Consider the following 19,870-nt stretch of genomic DNA (forward strand, 5'->3'; position numbering starts at 1 on the left):
CGTTTGTCTAAATTACTAAGTTATCAAATGCCTTCTAAATATTTATAGGTTGGTGCTGCTCCCAACCTTACACAGAGAAGCTTCTTAATTATTCAGTTAGTAGTTGTTTATACAGAAAAACATCACTGTTAAAAGTGTGGAGAATAGTGAACTGTGAGTGCTCAGCTATAAATGGGACATCTGTATCAACTTCCAACCCAAAACTCAAGGAACTTCATTGAAGAGAGAAAGAATATAAGAGCCATAGGATATGGAGAGGTGATATGAAAAACTGTCTTCTGGGCTGTTGCACACATGAACCCAGCAGTCATTATCTATCCAAGATCTATAGATAAAACCAATCCAGTTAAATATTCCAGCATGGAGCAAGGCAGGGACTCCCAAGACCCCACCCCTAGCTGAGGAACTATTTAGCAATTGATGACTGCTGAAGGAAGGAGAGGCATTATTCTTTAGAAGTGTGACACTACTTGGAGTTAGTGGTCTAAAAATAAATGATAAAAGGAGAATATGAAGGTGGAAGGTAGATGTTATAGGGTGGTCCTGTGAGGATTTGGAAGATGGGAAATGAAGAGTGGATATGATTCAGATACAGTGAATAAATGCATGGTATTTTCAAAGACTTTAGAAAAAAGATGAAAAGAAAATCATGGTTCTAGAACTTAATTTTCTGAGCAAAACCTTTATTTGAGCCTTTCCCCACCATGTTACAGCTATATTTAAATTGTATATGGCTATTCAAGGGGCTGTCTTATTGAGATTTGAAATGTAATTTGGGGCCATAGTAAGAGAGAAACCCAACTATCACTTCAATCCTAAAATTGAAAGAGAATACACATGTGAAAAAAGTTACATTTAGCATATGAGGGAAGTACTTTGTACAATGACTATTCTAATAAATATTTATAAGTAAGTGTGCAGGCAACCATAGAGTTGGCGTGGCCAGTTGCTTTGAAAAGCATGCATCATAGGTTTTTCAGGTTAGAGTTCATGGCTCCTGGAGCACAATGTGCCTTCCAGTTCCTGAGAGACTGATGCACTCCCTCAGGCAATGAAGTAAACAGGCCTCTTTGTTCCCCTTGGAATTCTAAGAAGCAAGGAAGCTTGACAGGACAATTGGTTGTAGATATTTAATCTTGTGTACCCTGTATAGCTTGCAAATATCATTGTACCCTGGCAACTACCACTGTATTGATCCTGGCAACTGCCATCATATTTTGTTTCTGATAAGGGTATAAAAAGTCTGGTTGCTCTCAACAAAATTGCCACAGCCTCAGTTGTGCTGTTTATTCCAACCTAGCCTGATATAACTCCTTGAGGCCATATCAGGTGCTTACATAAGGGTAATTGTTGACAACCGCTCTGCCCCACACTTGTGGGCCAAAATGTCTTGGACTGCTCTATCAATGTTGGAACCCGCACTGCCAAAAGCCTTGGGGACTAAATTGCTAGAGCCCGCACTACCCCAAGATGCTCCAGAATGCAGGTCAGGGTTCAGCAAGAAAGAGTGAGGACGGATTCAAAGAATGGAGACCAGACAGAGTGTGATTCAATCTCGTTTATTCTTCAGTGTGCTCAGCTGCTGTAGGCTATTATAAAAAAGTCTCTTGTCAGGGTATAAGGCTCAAGATGGCTGCAAGAATGATAACCGCCTTCTGTCGGCTCCCCACAGGTAATGCTTAATTTCAATTGTCAATTTGATGAGACTTGGAGTTACCTAGGAAATGGGAATACCTATAAGTGATTATCTTGTTAAGTTATTGAGCTTGGAAGACCTGCTCACTGTGTGTGACACCTTTCCCTGGGCTGAAATCCTGGACTGTATAAAAAGAACAAAGTGAGCTGAGCACAAGCATTTATGACTTTCTCTTCACTGCAGATGCAATGTTACCAGCTATATCAACCTCTTGCTGACTTTTCCATGAGCCAAAATCAACCTTTCCTGTCTTAAATTACTTTTATCAAAGTCTTTTATCACAGAGGCTAAAACAGTAACTAAGACAGTGCATAATTCAAAAAGAAAAGAATAAAATCAGAAGATGTAGGAGATATCTAGACTGAATAGGGAACTATCAAAGAAACAGAAGAAAGCCCAATAGGAGATGCTGAAGCTGTGGAGGAAGTATAGTCAGTGGTGCTAAATGCTACCCAGGATGAAACTGAAAGAGAAAAACTCTTCTAGAGTTTAATAAGGCCTCTCTGAAACTGAAAGATAACAAACTGAAGACAGCTACACGGTGTAGTCAACTTTAAAAGTCTAACTTTTAAAATTTTATTGGAAAAGTAGTTATTTCCTAGAATAAGGGAACCTGAAGTGGGTTTAAGCATAACAAGAAAGGTGTTAGGAAATGATCACAGGGTCAGTGTGATGGCTCAGGGAGTAAAGGAGCCTTCAAAATAAGCCTGCTGATCTGAGTTCAAACCCAGGATCTACATGGAAGGAGAAGATTGACTCCTTCAAACTGTCCTCTAACCTTCACATGCATGCTGTGACAGGGGCACACATGCATACACAAACACACACACATACAGAGAGAATGCACACATAGAAACACAAATAAATCCAATAAAAAATTTTTAAAAAGAAATCAATGCATTAAAATTGCTTTCACTGATAGTATTTAAGAAGAAACTTCTGGGGAATTTACCTGAGTGTGAAAGAGTTATGAAAAGCCCAAGTAGGGAGAAGTCCTCGTCTATGGGACAAATGTGAATAGATTTTAATGGAGAGACAAGTCTAATTTTTAAATCATTTTCTAGATTTTCTATGTATGTTTGGCTACTGGAGTGGATTCTAATTACTTCTAATTATATTGAAGGAAGATGTTCCCAGATTCTCATTGTCTAGTGGACAATACCCCTCCCTAGGTATAGAAAACTGAACTCACAGCAAGCAGTCATTTCAGAGGATAGGCTCTGCCTGTAAGCTTATGGGTAATAGATGCTTTATTCTTCAGTCTCCTAAGCTAGAACAGAGGATGTGGTTGGCTAGGAGGTGGAGGCAGTGCAGATGTGTGTATAGATATCTGTGTGTTGTCTCACATCCGCTTCCTCTTTTGAGCTGACAGTTGAATGAGAACAGAGAGAAAGTCACAGTCTGTAATATGAAACTCTCACTGTCCTCATCTCTAGCACCACTCCTTAAGAAAGGTCCAGCCTTGTTTTGAGAACTTTCTTGCCTCTGGTAAGTGTAGTTTTTACTTTGGCTTTATGGTGGAGCTGATATAAAATTATAGATACTTATAGAGAAAAAAAATATGCGTCAGGAAAAAATCTGGCTTCCAAGTAAAGAGATTTATCAGGAGAGAAACTTTCATTCTTGTCGCTGACTCTATAGCCTCATCATTGGAACTATTGAGCAGTGATGCCTCTTTCCATCCTCCTGGCTACCAGATGCTATTGTTCTAGGGTCATGAATCATAGCCTTTTTGATGAACTGAATTGCTATTCACAAAATTTCTTTTGCCTCATTAGAGTTCTTATTACCGTCTTACTGAACTCGTATGTGTAGTCGCTTAATTCTATTTTCAATTATGAAAAGTTGTGAATGAGAGAGGTTTCTTGGTTTGGTGACAGGTTCTGTTTAATGCCCTTATTTCTGAATTTGGGAATCTCCAAATCTGGCCTGACTTTTCTCTCAGTTTTTCTTTGGAATCTTCAGCAAAAGATATAAAGATAAAGTGTTGTGAGGTATGTAAAAATCACTATGTAGGAAATTTATACAGTTGAATACTGACAGGCCAGATTTACTAGAGGTCCATGGTCCACATTTTGTGAATACTAGAGTTTTGCCCCATATTTCATCTAAATATGTTGACCTCTCAGTGACCTACATAATATTAGGGCTGGAGTCTCCAAAACCCTTTGTTTCAGAGTAACCACCCATCTGTATCCTGGGGAGGGAGGAGGTATGGAAATATCATTCACACTGGGGTTTTTCCACAACCATGTACTACCAACTTCATCCGTGGGTAAAAGAGGCAATGTAGGGATTTAGAGCAAAGCCCCATCAAGATAGAAGTGTACTGTAGAAGTGGTTTAATAAGATAATAAGCATTTAGAAACAATGCCCAAGGAAATATTTGTGACTTTGTATATCACAAATGTCCTTAATTGGAAGTTTTATACAATTCATGAGGAATTAGAGGTTGGAAGCTTCCAAATTGGATGCCCAAGCTTCTGATTCAGCAGATGTTCAGCTTGAGTGGTAAGAGCCATGGATCTGCAGTCTCCTATATCATGAACATTGGTGAAAAGAGCTCAAAAGGTCAGGTTTATTGGTTGTCTTCTATAGAGAATGTTATCATAGAAAGCAAGATAAAGTTATAATAGGAGGGATAGAAAAAAAAACAACAAACACAAGCAAGCACTCAGGCCATTTAGAGGCTATTTATAACCAGACTAATAATATTCTCTTAACTCCTTTGATCCTCTGAAAGTTAAGATATTTTCTAGAATGAAGCATTATATAGTGAGGTGGAGAGACAACACAGTCCTTTTAGGTCCGAGGTCTGTGATTCAGATTCTGATAGAATGTTTGGTCTTGCCTCATGCCTTGGTCTTGACCCATGTCATGACTCAAGCTTCACTCTGAATGGCGGCAAGGGAAAAGATGCAAGCATTTCTTTCTACATGTAGACTAACAGCTGCCTGATTTCCACTTAAAGCTCAAGGAAAGTGACTAACTTAAAAGCCACAGCCCTATGCTCAGCCCAGTGAGAACAGCCAAAATACAGATTTGGGCTGAGAAGAGAATTCTGTCAAATAAGCTGAGGGATGAGAAGAGTATATGTATCTACTGTGTTGGGGGGGGGGGGCTGGAGAATGAGAACAGGAATGAAATAACTCCATGACCATGAAAACAAGACATTGAATAAATGATAGTAATACACAGGGATCACTTCGTGGTCAAGAAATCTCTTCACTTATCCTAAACAAGTCTAGATAAAGCCATATGTAATTAGCCAGGGTGAGCTGCTTTCTTATTCCTGATACCTTTTAGCCTGTTCAGATTTTTTTAATGGCATCTCTCATACACCAACACAGTGACTTGATCCAAATATATCACTTTAATATCTCCCATGGTCATTCATAAACCTCCACAAAACTCACTCATATATGAATATTCAAAGAGAATGACAGGAAAAGAACTTAGATGGTTTGCTTTCAGTATTCAGCAAAACTTGTTTGTGAGGAAATGTCATAAAAAAAGGAAAGGTAACAGAGTTACTGTTGAAGGTCAGCTTCAATACCACAGGGTAAACTGAGGAGGGCTGAGTGTAGAGTCAGTGATTGAAGGCTGGTGCTGATAGCAACAGGTTATGATAGCAACCAACAGGAGCTATTGCTGATGACAGCCAGCAACTAAAGAAAAGAAAAAGGGGGAAAATCATATACATGCATGTATACACACACACACACACACACACACACATGCACACACACACATGCATGCACCAAGTGGATGAAGCAAGACAAGCTCCAACAACTTAACATACACACACACACACATATATACACATACATACATACATACACACATTCACACACTGGGTGGATGGAGCAAAGCTTCAACCAACTTCACACATACACACATATACATGCATACATACATACATACATACATACATACACATATGCATATTTTGTGGATGGAGCAAACTCCAACAAGTTGACTCTAACAACTTTATTTTTTCTCTTTGTCTTTTTATACCATTTAAGTCAAAGTTCTCTATGTAAGAAAAAGATTACATCATAGCCACAAGTTACATATTCTCTAAAAAAAAAAAATCACCACTAAAACATATTCTTCAAAATATATTAAAACCATTACACAAAAGAAAATTACAACAGGATTATTGATTATGTGTTTTTCTTTTTAAACTCAAACCTAACTAAATATTTTCAGTCAAACTTTCTTTTTACAAGTTTATCACAACTCTAAAGCAATAATACAATCACTAATTCATCTAAACACTATTGTTCTATGAAAGTTCATCTTCATGTTGATCTGCAGGAAAATTGCCCAATAGAGTGGGCTATCACCCAGGAAGTAATCATACCAGGCTACAGGGAGTAGGAGTCTCCCCATATCCAATCACACCAAGCCAAATATACAAAGAATATAGCAATGACAAACATGAGAAGGTACATCAGTAGCAAGAAGCAATCCTGGGATGAAGCCCCTGGGGCTTTGCCTATCCAAGGTAAATCCATAACAACCGTGCAAAATGGTGGGCTATCTCCAGGAAGCTCACTTGCCCACTGCAGCTCCTCCTGCATGGAGTCCACCAGGTTACATCTCATAGTTTCTACTATTTACTAAATAACACTAGCTTTCTTTTTAAATTTATTTACTAAGTAATACTTTTCTACCCTCTGAAACAAAAGACAGAAGTGTTATAAGGCATGAAAAATGAAAGGCAAAGAAATTACATTGTGTGGCTTCTACTATTTACTAAATAACATCCTTTTTTTCTTTTCCCTGAAGCAGAGACTGAAGTGTTCCCTTAGGTCATAGATGTTTTAAAGTGTTCCAACATTATAAGTTGTGATCTAATGAACTTCCTAGTGCCACACTGACAATTAGAAACCAGGAAGAAAGTTACCATTGATCCAAAAGAAGTATAACAGCCTGTTGTAGATTTTTGACACATAAGTTTGAAGAGGGTCAACCTGGCTTGAAGTTAAATTTGCCCTGTCCACGGAGAAATGCTGTCTGCTCTGGTATTTCTCCAGACTTCTGTATTGGTAAGACTATGCCTGGGCTATGGATGCAGAAGTTATGTTAGGCCACATCATGGAAACTCTATTTTCTTTTTCTGTTTTCTTAAGCTTGATCTCATTCTCAGTCCCAAATCACAGGTACTGCTTGGGGCATAAGTAACACACAAACATAGAAGAGAAGTATGTCTGGTCTGTTAGTGGAAGAAGGTCCAGAGCATTGAAGACTAGAACCCAGGAGTGGTAGGAGGAATGTTGTGTGATAAAAGGAAAAAGGAACACATTTGTGATACAAACTTGTGAGTCCTATTTTCTATTTTCTCTTCTCTCCTTCCCCTTCTCTCCTTCCCTCCTTCCCTCCCTCCATCCCTCCTTCCTCTCTCCTTCCCTCATCTTTCTTCTCGCCTTCTTATCTCTGTCTAGTTTTCTTTGCTCTAAAATGATTGTCCAGGATTAGAGTTCTCTCTGGTCCCTCTGGAAATTATATAAGGAAATACTACACTATTGAAGTAGAGAATGATTTAATGGGTAAAACTAGATGAGGATCTGAATTCAGATCCTCAGTACTCACGTAAAAGCTAGAGGTGGTGATACAATCTGTTATTAATGCTGAAGTAGTAGAGATAAAAGAATTCCGAGGACTGTGTCCAGCCAGCTTAGCAAATCAGTGTATCTCAAATTTAGTGAGAGACTATTTCAGATAACATAGTGTTGAGAACTGCACTAGTCCCACGTTTGGGTGTCAAAAATGTTGGGGCCTAGGCTGCCCCACTTTGGGTGGCCTAAAAATGTTGAGAACCACACTAGTCCCTGTTCGGGTGCCAAAATGTTGAGGCCCGAGCTGCCCCACTTTGGAGGGCCAAAAATGTTGTGGCCCTCTCCACTCAACACTTGGTTGCCACTGTTTCCCGGCCCAAGCTGCCGCTTCGGTCTGCGGGACAGGGTTCAGCAAGAGAGAGAGTGAGGACGGATTCGAGGAATGGAGACCAGACAGAGTGTGATTCAATCCCGTTTATTCTTCAGTCTCTCTTCCTAGTCCAAGTCCCAAGTCTTGAGTTCCTAGTTGTACTCCTTTTGTTCTCTTCCGAGTGTCTAATGTCTACTCCTACTCCTAGTGTCTGAATCTCTGTTACTCCAAATTGTTCTCCCTAAAGTGTCTGATTCTCTGTTCTCCAAATTGTTCTCTCTAGAGCCAAGTGTCTTCTACCTAATGTCAAGTAATCTGTTTCTTTCTCTGTCTGCCTCTAGCCTTTTATATGTCTCACTTCTAAGCCACTACTTCAGGTCATGCCTTTAATCATGCCCTTAGGTCTTGTCTCTAAATCTGATCTCTAAGTCACACTCTTAAGTCACACACCTTTAATCTCACACACCCAAGGTATCTAAACCAAGATTATCAGAGTGTGCTCAGCTGTTGTAGGCTGATGTAAAACAAGTCTCATGTAAGGGTATATGGCTCAAGATGGCTGAAAAACTGATAGCCGCTTTCTGCTAAAAGTCGGCTCCCAACAGCGGAGATACCAAATATAGACCTTTGGCCTCTATGGGTGCACATAGGGGTACATGCACATGTAAATATATGCCACACACACAAATAAATAGAAAATAATGAGGGATTATTTTTCTCACAGTTCATCTCTGCCTAATGTGAGCACCTCTCTTGAATACCCTGATGTGGTGCACTCTAATGTATTCTAATGATCATTCCCTTGTCTCCTTTCTTATTCTTAAAACTATCCTACCTCTTGAGACTAGCTTATATTGATAGAAAATTAATAACAACCTTGTGTATTATTTATTATATAATACCTAATTTTGATCTTCAATAACCCCAAACGTGTGGCAAGTATCAGTTTACATATTTAAAACACTTAGGTTCAGAGAAATTGAATAGTTTTGCCAAAAACTCACATATGTAGGTGAACAAGCTATGATTTTAAATAGGAATACTCTGATTCCAAGTCTCAAGATCTGCCCACATTTTTTCTTTCCCTGAGTTTCTAAATAAAACTGTGAAGAAAAAGAAATGTTACTGAGAGTTTTAAAACATCCCTACACTGAACCATATGTAAGCAGAGCTATTATTTGTCAGTTTCACAGTGGTAGGCCCATTTGTTATATTTAAATATTAAAATAGGTGGGGAGAAACTAGTGTGGGGGGGAAACTGTAACCAGGATATATTATATGAAAAAGGTCAATTTTCAATACATAAAAAAAGAAGAGGAGAAGAAGGAAGAAGAGGAAGAGGAGGAGAAGGAAAAGAAGGGAGAAGGGGGAAAGAAGAGTCAGCAGCAGCAGTAACCAATTTAGCACATTGTTAATATATCCCATCCCAGAGAAATGCATCAACCACAATTTTCAGTTTTAAGTAAAAATTAAACCTGTTCCTTGGGAAAAAAGATATGGCCACAGTAAACTGTGGTTGGTACCATTGCTCCCTGCCCCTCTGAATGCAGCACAATCTACCCCAGCTGCCCCTGCTTTTTCCACAAGATTTCCCAGACTGTGCCAAAAAATCCAGCAATTCAGTAACTAGGCCAATGCAGAGCCTGGCCACAGAGCTGTGACTAGTGTTAACTTTGTTAGATCAGTACCTCTCTATAGTTGCTGATAAATATTCTAATTCTACAATCTGAAAGCAATCAAAAATTCTCATGTAATCCCAAATTGGACCTTGTTGGAAAATTGACCTGCAAGCCAGAGGAAGGTTAGTCTGCTTCCAGATCACCAAGAGTCAAGAGGAAAACTATGTTGGTAACACAAACAAAGCAATACTTCTTTTGCTGTGATTACCACACAGTTCAATACAAAATGTGTTAGGTTTATGCTGTTTCTCCTCCACTAGATTATAAAATAGACAGCTGAACAGAATATAAAGCAGAGAATTTACTTAAATAATCTTGTTTTTTTTTTAATGAAATATGGCATGTTGCAGTGAGAGGAAGTACCTCAGCAGGCCCTGCCAAAGACTCCCCCTGAACAACCAAGCCATATGGCAGGCCTAGTACAGAAGGAAGTTTACTGCAGGGGAGCCGAGGAGCAGAATGGGGACCTGGAAAGGAGTAGAGGCAGAGAAAGGAAGGGAGACGGAGAAGGATAGAAAGAGAGAAGAAAGAGGAAGAGAGAAAAAGAGGAAGAGAGGCTTCTGACTTATGGGGGTTAGGGAGAGAGAGAGACAGAGACAGAGACAGAGAGACAGAAAGACAGAGAGACAGAGATAGACAGAGAAACAGAGAAACAGGAACAGAGAAACAGAGAAACAACAGAGAAACAGAGAAACAGAGACAGGTCACCAGAGTGGTCTTCTTTCGTGCCTGGCTCAGACCTGGAAGATAGAGACACAGCTATTACTAGGTAACTGTTGGGCAGAGCCTACAGGAATTGCTAACAAGTTTGTATTATCTGCAGATACTTGGATGACAATAGACTATTTTATTACTCCAGTATTTGTGTAAAGACTACAACAAGAAGTCAAACAAATGAAAGCTTAAATCCAAGCCCTTTTAATATGCTTCCTTGAATAAGACATTCTCTCTGAGCTTTAGATGCTAATGCTTAGCTCTAAGGTGTTGGTCAGGATTAAGTGAGGTATTTTATAGGACATATTTGTGGATAAACATTGTCTTCTACACAATTCAGTTCTTACTAGTACCTGCTTCTTTGATTCACTATGTCAGTGTATTGTGAAACTGCAGCTGAATCGTCTAGAACATGGAATAGCAGTTTAGTAGGAAGTAGACAATGTTCTCAATTCAGTAATAATGACATTTTCTCAACCATTTCTTCACTACTGCTACAAGTATTGTATTTGATAATATTTTATTAGTAGATAACTATTCTTAAGCAATCCTGTGACCTTAAACCACAGATGTGACTTCATCCCTACTTCTATAAACTCTTCACAGAACAAAGAACATCCTCTCTTACTCTATTTGGTTGTAGTTAATTCAAGACCTCCTGGTAGTTTATGGAAAATAATTCAAGAAAAAAAATCTAGATAAATGTCTAGCCCTTGGGGAAATTCAGACAAGCAGTAAGTAGATCCTTTGTGTCACTTTTCTTGAATTGTTGGTAAAAACAAAAGAAAAAAATATACAGGTTCCCACCTTCTCTGTATACATTGGGCATAGTACAGCCAATGTTATAATAAATTAGCATCAAAGAAGGTAGCAGTCAGAGTTCAGAGAAATTTTTGAGTAGCAAATGAAAAATGAGGATAGAAAATGATTTTCTAAGATAGCATAATTTGTTACTTTGAACTTTAAAATTTAATCATACTTGAGTGACCCTTATGGTGTATTAACTAAAGCACAGAAAGATGGTCCCATATAACAGGATCCCTTCACTACAAAGTAGGTAATATACACACAGAAGATTTGAAGCCATGGAAAAAGGCAGGTGGGTCTATACCTCTTCTATTCCATATACTAGTTGAGGGAAATTTCCCAGTACAAGTATGAGTCTTGCTCTTCAGCAGGTACAATATTTGCTAAATTATCTCCACTGAAAAGCATTACAGCATGCCCTGCCGTGGGGCTCAAGGGAGATTTTACAAAGAGTGGTCCAATTAACACAGACATGCTATATACTTTTTGAATATGACACAAGCACACATGCTGGATGCTAGAAACTGATCAGAGAAATGACGTGAATATTAATGGTAATTCATATTTTTTAGCTTTTACTTAGTAGTAGTACTTTCATTATCATTGTGTGTATGTGTATTGTGGAGAGGGGGAGGTCAGAAGGCAACTTTCAAGAGTCAGTTTTCTCCTTCCACCTTGAATTCCAGTGATTGAATGCAGGTTGTCAAGCTTGTGTAGCAGACATTCTGACCATGTTCCTTCATATTGTGGAAATACACTTTTGTCTGATGACTATTGTTATTACTGGAACATTTGGAGAAAATATTTCCATTCCCATCTCTCTATTAACCTCCCTTCAAAAACCTCCAAAGCTGTATCTTGCCATCTCTGTACCCATCTGTCATTTCTCTGTAACATACTCACTGCTGGTGTGTTTATCTGATATCATTTGCCACTTCCTTCAGATTTCCAGAAACAGAACTTAGTTTCTTATCTCCCAGCAGTATATTTTCATCCTGTTACTATGAACCAAGCCCTTTATTTATTTCTATTTCCCAATATTGCTGCCCATTTTTACAGTAGTTCTATTTAATGCTTTGTTAACATTTCATGATGACCCAAACATGACAAAGATTAGGGGAAATTACTTTCTATTTTAATTTCCACACCAAGAGCCACATTTGGGGAGATTAGTTCCTTTACGCCTTCTCTCTTGAGATCATTGGGGGTGGGTGGTGCAGGAGTGTGCACACATGGGCATGCACAAGCACATGTACATGGAAGCCAGAGGTCAACATCAGGTATTCTCTATCAGTCTCCATCATAAATCTTAACATGGTATCTTACATTTACTCTGGAATTTGCTGTACTGCCTGACCAGTGAGACCCAGGAATCATCCTAAATCCACTCCCAGTTTTGGGATTACAAGCATGTGGTCCAGCTCTCAGTTTTGTCATAAGTTCTAAGGATGTAGTTCAGGTCTTTGTTCTTACAGGGCAAACACTTTAGAAGTTAAGAGACTTTACAAGCACCTACCATAGTTATCTTTTAAAGTAAGTGGATGATTTTATTCTCATCCAAACTGCCAGGAAATGATCTTTGCAATGTTCTTTGTGATGCATGTTAGAGCTCTTAGTTTGTGTCTTTCTGCTGCCTGTAATTACAGCCAGTTTTGTGAGCCTTTCTTTGTAACTTTTAAAGCATTAAGCATTCTGTTTCCATATACACTTTCCTTTAGGTAGTTGCTATAAGTAAAAGGTCTGTATAAGGATGTGTAAATAAGAAAAAGGCACTGTCAGGCACATGCTAATGCTGTTCTGAGTTGCAGGAACTCTGAGAGCAGAAACCGGTTTTAGAACTATCATCTCTCTGTTCCCCAACTTTCTGTCCCCAGCACATAGTTAAAACTTATGGAAGCCTTGAAGCTATGTGCTGAGTGTGTCTGTGGTAACTTGTTAAGGCACTAGGCTCTCATGGGGCATTCATTCATTTAGAGTATTTGTTTAGCCAACATGTTTGGTTCTATTTTAGACATTAGAAACACAGCAGTGGACAATCCAAACAAACACATCTGACCCTGGAGTTTATGCTCCAATTAGAAGAGTAAATTAAACATAATATAAATTAGTAAAAGTGTAACGTTTGTTGATGATAATAACCAAAAAGAACAGTCAAGCAGAGAAGTCACAAAGAGACAGGGTTAATGCCAACTGCAGAAGCCACATCTGACTTCCTGGAGGAAATGGGTTGAGAACAGATTGAGGACTGTATGGGTCTGGTGCAGCAAATACTTAGGATGAAAAAAAATGAGAGAAAAAATGTGTAAGAAAAACCAGGGCTGAAAAGAAGTGGAGAAGAAATTCACTTATTTAAATGAGAGCTTCAAAGATGTGAGGAACATAAAATAGTCATATCAAAGATGGTGCTGAGAACCTTCACCTGTCATCCCAAGTAGGGAAAACAAGGTATTTCCAGTTGTTTTTGGTACAGACAATAGGGTGTCATAGCCCAGTGTGGCAGCCCTATACCCTTTTCTACTTGTGCCCCCTCTTCTCTTTCTGTCCTTTCTTTCCCCCTTTCTTCCCTCATTTCCTTCCCCCATTCCTTCCCTCTCTCCTCCAGTAGTCTCTCTACCTCACCTCTTCCTCCTCTGTCTCTCCTTCCCAGTTCTTCCTTTTCCCCCATGCTTTTCTTCCCTTGCTGCCATCCTTTTAAGTTTTTCTAACCTCCAAAAATGTCCTTGTGCATAAAGGATTCCCTGTGATTTGTGTGAAGAAATTAAAGAAATGAGCAACTCAGTTTTGGCATTTTTCTTTCTGGGCTGGAAATAGACTATTAAATATTTTGGAAGGCAGAACTAGGAAAACACAGTCTAACTTCAGACTTTCCAGAGACTTTTCCTGAATTCTTTCTGGAGACAGCCTCATCCTGAATCACCCAATGCTAGCAAATCTCCTCTGCTGACCCTCTTTGTAGATTTCCTTTGTCCTGAGCTTAGTTATGAGGTTGAATATTCCCTAAAAGGCAAAAAAGGAGTGCAAAAACATCTCACAGTGCTAAAGCTGCCTTTCCTAGAAGACAAATCCTGGCCTGGGCCCAAAGGGAAGGGGCCTAGACTAGACAGCAACAATTACAGATAGTCTTTTCTCAGTATACAGCAAGACAAAACAACTGAAACAATTTTATTGCACTAGATATTTCGTGTCCAGGATGTTCTTAAAAAAAAAAAAAAACACACCTGCTTTAATACCTTTGAGTCTTAAAGGAAGTCTCTTGAAATTTCTATATTTTTCTCTTCTATTTTTCTCTGAATTCAACAGAAATATAATTATAATCAATAAAAATATAATGTTTTGTTATTTATTTATTTATTTATTTATTTATTTTATGTATATGAGCACACTGTCACTGTCTTTAGACACAACAGAAGAGGGCATTGGGTTCCATTACAAATGGTTGTGAACCACCATGTGGTTGTTGGGAATTGAACTCATGACCTCTAGGAAGAACAATCAGTGCTCTTAACCTCTGTGCCATCTCTCCAGCCCCTACACCTCACTTATTTTTCTTTCTTCCTTTTTTTTTTTTTAGGTTAAGCAACAAGCAAGACAATAAACACAAATAGTCAAAGAACAAGCAAGGCAATAAACAAAATTCCATGAACATTCTCCTGACCACTGTTTTCTAAGGGCTTATCAGGATGACCAAAATATCTGAGCCAACTTCCCGGTTCTAGCCCAAAGTCATTTTCATGTCTGAAGTCTATTCCCTTGTTCTAGCCTAAGATTTAAATTCCTGCCTGAAATTGCTTCTTTGTTCTAGCCTAATGTCAGATTCCTGCCTGAAGCCTACTTCCTTGTTTTTGGCCCATGTCAGATTCTTGCCAAGCATCCCAAAAAGCTCTCTGCCTCTCCCTCTTTTTTATTTCATAAACAAGACTGAGCCTTTCTTAGGTCATTTTGACAAGAATGCTTTCCTTACCCATCATGGAATGCACATTATCAAAAGCAATGCATTTCTGTCTTAGGTTGGTAAGGCTCTGCATAGAATCTTACCCATCCTTAGCTTGACAGCCTGTTAATTTAATAACTCTGTCTGGGGGTCCATTTTCAGTTTCAAGCTGACAACATGTTGATGTTGTTAAAGACACTTTAACACAATGGACAGGAATAAAAGTATTCCCAGGACAAAAAGGGCTAGCATGATCAAGCTATATATGTCATTCTTGAAGCTTGACCAAAATAGAAATACTGACCTCAGGCTGAAATATAATTTTGAAGATGAATCTGTGTATTGCAATCCCAAAGGATGGAAGCACGATATCTGAAAGTCTTGTCACAAATCTACTAACTCACTGTGGAGAGATGTGGGTATTGCTGAGTGCACATTAGCTCCTACCTTCCAAGCTCTATCTGGACAGATGATTTTTCCCTTTATTCTTCTCAGATTCTGTGCCTAGAGGCATTATATATTTTGGGAAATTATATATTTTTGGAAAGAGTGCAAAGGTGTCAAATTAACTATCAATTTGTGGAGTGACAATTGCATTGACAGGCTGAGTAAGTAACTCATAGTCAATGTGAAAACTGACAAATTAGAAAAAGTGACCATGTGGAAGGTGTGGTCTGCTAGTTACTTAAGGCAGTAAGTTCAGTGTCTTCTTGTTTCTATTACAGTTTTTTTTCCTTTTCTTTTCCTGGAGAAAATACTGTGTGTTTCCTAGAAAACCAAACAAATCCAGAAAGAAAAAAAAAAAAAAAAGACAAGCTAGAAGCACTAAAGGCGTGATCATATCTCTTCATAAAAAATTGGCCTTCTTAAACTTTGCCAATTCTACACTTTTAAAAAGCTATCTCCATGAGGACTAAATAAAGTGTAATTTAAAGATTTTTGTTTTTCTTTTCTTTTATTAATTGGAGGGGGAACAGAGGAAAATGGCAATGTCTTCCTGAATATCTCTTCACCTTATTTTTTGATATAGGGTTTCTCACTGAACCTGAAGCTAATTGAATTGACTAGGTTGTCTAGCCAATGCGTAAACTCCAGAAATCGATCATCTCAGCTCTGCCTCCACAGCTAAAATTAAGAGACCTACCCCTGTACTTGGCTTATATGTGGGTACTGGAGATCTGAACTCAGGTCCTTAAACTTGTGTACCAAGCACTTGAGGCATCTCCCTATTAGTTGTTCCCTATTAGGCAGTTCCTCAACTATTTTAGTTTCAATGGTAGATTCTGAGATACAAAATTACAAGTAAAGAAAACAATTCTTTTAAACATGGTCTCTATTGAACTGTGGCTTTGATTGATCTTCCCGGGCCTTCTGAGTACTAGAGCTACAAGCATTCGCTAACATTCTTGCCTTAAGAAACGTGTTTCTAATACAGCATTCCAGCTACCACAAGAAGTAGAGGTATTTTTAAGTCAAAATAAAATGTCCTCGGTGGCCCCTGACTCCTGTTTGAAGCTTTTAGACTTATTGACTTGAAATACTTGACCTGGTACTCAGATTATTTTCAGGCATTCTCTTTTCTGGTGGTGGTGTTGTGACAGGAAGCATTTGTGAATCCCAAAAGACCACCAAGGAGCCGATTCCAATGTAATCACATTAGGGTCTCCTTATTCAAGCTTGAGCTTGGACCACACAAAAGAACGGTGGGGGCAGCCCTAAGCTTAGTTTCAGGCAAGCATCTGTAAAGACAAGAAGGGATATCTAGCATGGCACACATCTGATTGGGGGGGCGGGGTCGCATTATGACCTTTAACATAATTGTTTGGTGCTGGAAGCCAAACCATAAACTTAACTTCTGTGTTTTTCCTGGTGGGTGGTTGTAGTAAGTGAAGTGACAAGGACAGGCTTGTAACCTGAGGGTTCAGGTTTGTTGGGGAATAACCTGGAAATTGGTGCTAGACAGAGGTCTTGTTGGGAGCAAGGGGGGGGGGAGGTGTAACCTGGAAACTGGTGCTAGGTACCAGCCTGTTAGTTAATCCAAGTTCAACCTTAGGTCAGGTTCTCTAAGACGAAGTCCGAACCCAAAGATCTGGTCTCTCAGTGGTGGATGGGTTGAAGCAGCAAATGGCTACGCATCATTTCTTCCCCGACTAGGCAGTGAACGGGCTCTGTACAGACAGACTAGACAGTCACCTTTAGAGGAGTTGATATGAAGACAGGGTAAAAGATTTTTTTCCCCATGTTTCAACTCTCAGGAGGGCATCAGTGTGGTAGGAAGGCCTGAAAGTGGACTCGAACAATGGAGGCATCAGTGCTAAGCCCCACATCCTGGGAAAAACGAAGGGCCTGGCTACGACAGAGTCGTAACTGGCAAACCCAGGTCCTGGAAGAGGAAGCAGCAGCTGCACTGCAGGATGCACTGGATCCTGAGCCTTCCAGCCTGGATGATGTTTTCCAGGAAGGTAAGAAAATGCTGAATATCACACAGATATCCACTGTATCTTGCACAAGTCTTCACAGGATGGATATAGCCTCTGATTAGAGTAGAACCTCCCAAAGTCCCATTATGATTCTTCAATGATTGTAAGGGGGAGGTGTAGTGTAATATGACACATGAATTATGTGAGGAGGTGACAGGCATATGGTTGGGTAACAGAAAGAGACACCTTTATATCACCCTGAAAAACTTCTGTATGAGTCAAGGAACAGAAAAGAGTTTGTCTATGAATTAAGTTTGTGTAACAAAACTATATATAGTCTATGCCCAGATTCAGGCTGCAACTTTGACATGAGTGACCTTTGAGAAGTCTCTCTGAAGATACTTTTTACCCAGTGAAGCAGTTGTTCTTTTTCCAAAAGCCCACATTATCTGATGTTCAAAGAGAAATACCAGAGATGTAGTCTGAAACAAAAGCTTTTGGAACAGTAAAACCGTCCTTGTTTATTTGTTAGGAAATAAAAGCACAGGGCCATCCCTTTTCTGATTTTTCTTTCTTTCTTTCTCTTCATTGTTTATTTTTGAGAAAGGAACCATCCCTTTTCCCAAATTTTGGGAAAAGGAAGTAGAAAGCATGGTAGTCTGGACACTGGGGACTTTCTGAAATCTACAGGAAAGAGGAGACATGTCTAACATTTTTACATGAGTACATTCCTTTCATACACATGCACATACACACACACACACCGTGAGTAAAGGGTCATGTTGTGGCTTCTGTACGGACAACTTGCAGGATGCCTGAGTTACATAGGGAGGTGTGGTTTTCTTCAGTTCTGACAATCACCCAACGTCTGCTTTTTCTAGGGAATCCAATCAATAAGATTGAGGACTGGTTGCAGGGCTGTGGGTAAGTACTCAAAAGCAAAGATGTGGCTGACAGATGGCTGTAATGATGGACATGGCCACTATGAACTCAGAGATAAGGAAGAGTGAACACTGGTTTATGTGCAGACATGATGAAGAGATTTGGGACTTGGATCAGTTGGTAGTCCAGGCTGTTGGACAAATGCAACTCGAGGCTGAGATGAATTTAGCAGGAAGGTTGAGAATCCAGGAGAGATCTGGGCTAGAGCTAAGAGTAGATGGGACCCTGAATCTCACAGGCATGAGTGGTAACCCCCTTTCATTGGCTTTCCCCATTCTGACTACAGTTTTACATGATGTGTCAAAAAAAAAAAAAAAAAAAAAAAAAAAAAAAAAAAAGGGAAGAGCTGGAGGTAGATCATTCCTTCTCAGGAGCAGCACACAGGAGGGGCTCAGGAGCTTCAAAACCATGAGGAGTTCAGAGACTTTAGAGTATATTGCCTGCTTTCTGTAAAGTACTTTTAAATATAAGGCTCTCCTGAAACTCTTCCAGCCTGTACCATTTTAGACTCAGTCTCCTTGGACACGGGGAAGCTTCTGTGACCTAATTAGGTCTGACTGATCTTATAGGAGTGACTTCTAGAATGTACAGCTTCTGCATACTCCTCATTTTCCATCCAGGAATGTCTCCAGCTTTATATAACCTTTAATCCAAACTCATCAATTAACTGACATAAATAAACCCACTCTTGCTTGTTTGGCAGGAAATAAATAGTACTGAATAATCTAAGGTTGTTTATTTTAGTCTGCCCTGAAAGGCAATTCCAAGAAGTATTTTGTGTTTTTTCCACTTGTTTACAAAAGGTGCAGTATTTTTTACCCTAATCTTAGACACAATTCATTGACTGTAAAAGGCAGTCTTTCAGTTGTGGAAGGTGACGATGTTTTGCAAGTTTTGATGAGAAGCCATGATGAAAAGTCCTGGTTATTTTGGTGCTACACTAGACACACATGGGAGGAAGAGTTGTTAGAGCTAATGTCTTTATCTCCTTGTCTAATTTATTCAATTTCTGCTCAATAATGATTTAATTACACATTTTTAGATGTATATCTTATGGTTACAATTACTGTAATGAAACACCAAGACTAAAGCAACTTGGGAGGAAGGAGTTTTTGTTTGTTTGGTTGGCTTTTCAGGGTGTTTTGTTTTGTTTTGTTTTGTTTGTTTTGTTTTGTTTTGTTTTGAGGAGTTTTTTGTTTTATTTTTGGTTTGGTTTGGTTTGGTTTTGGTTTGGTTTTGGTTTGATTTGCTTTGGGCTTGGTTTGGTTTGGTTTGGTTTGGTTTGGTTTGGTTTGGTTTGGGTTGGGTTGGGTTTGGGTTGGGTTGGGTTGGGTTGGGTTTGGTTTGGTTTGGTTTTGGCCCTCTGTTTCTACAACACAGTTCATCATCAAAATAATTCAGGACAGTAACTTAAACAGGGAAGGAACATGAAAGCAGGAGCTGATGCAGAGGTCATTGAGGGGTGCTGTTATTGGCTTGCTCTTCATGGCTTGTTCAACTTGGTTTCTTATAAAACCCAGAATCACTGGCTAAAGGGTAGCACCATCCATAGTTCACTGGGACTTCCCTATCGATCTATAATTAAGAAAATGTTTGACCCTAACCTGAGTTTATGGAAGATTTTTTTTAATTGAGGCTGGCTCCTCTATGATGAATCTAGTTTATGTCAAGTTGACATAAAACTAGCCAATACAATATCCAATTTTCTGAATGGCCTAAAGTGATTCAAAATAATATTTAATGTGAT

At 39.1% G+C, this 19,870-nt stretch overlaps 1 protein-coding gene across 3 annotated transcripts in view; it reads left to right on the forward strand.

The window, feature by feature from the left end:
* Nucleotides 1-19,870, forward strand: part of Tespa1 (thymocyte expressed, positive selection associated 1) — a 69,389-nt gene that overhangs the window by 36,499 nt on the left and 13,020 nt on the right. For 2 of the 3 annotated variants that reach the window (XM_076920845.1, XM_076920848.1), the window contains exons 1-3: nucleotides 3,053-3,184; nucleotides 17,017-17,223; nucleotides 18,063-18,105. In XM_076920845.1, coding sequence (XP_076776960.1) covers nucleotides 17,061-17,223; nucleotides 18,063-18,105 — 206 coding nt within the window. In that variant the 5' untranslated portion in view covers nucleotides 3,053-3,184; nucleotides 17,017-17,060. Of the gene's footprint in view, nucleotides 1-3,052; nucleotides 3,185-17,016; nucleotides 17,224-18,062; nucleotides 18,106-19,870 lie in introns of those variants that run through there. The other variant, XM_076920846.1, reaches the window with a different exon arrangement.

Source organism: Arvicanthis niloticus, chromosome 22 (genome assembly GCF_011762505.2).
Source record: "Arvicanthis niloticus isolate mArvNil1 chromosome 22, mArvNil1.pat.X, whole genome shotgun sequence".
Classification (NCBI taxonomy): domain Eukaryota; kingdom Metazoa; phylum Chordata; class Mammalia; order Rodentia; family Muridae; genus Arvicanthis; species Arvicanthis niloticus.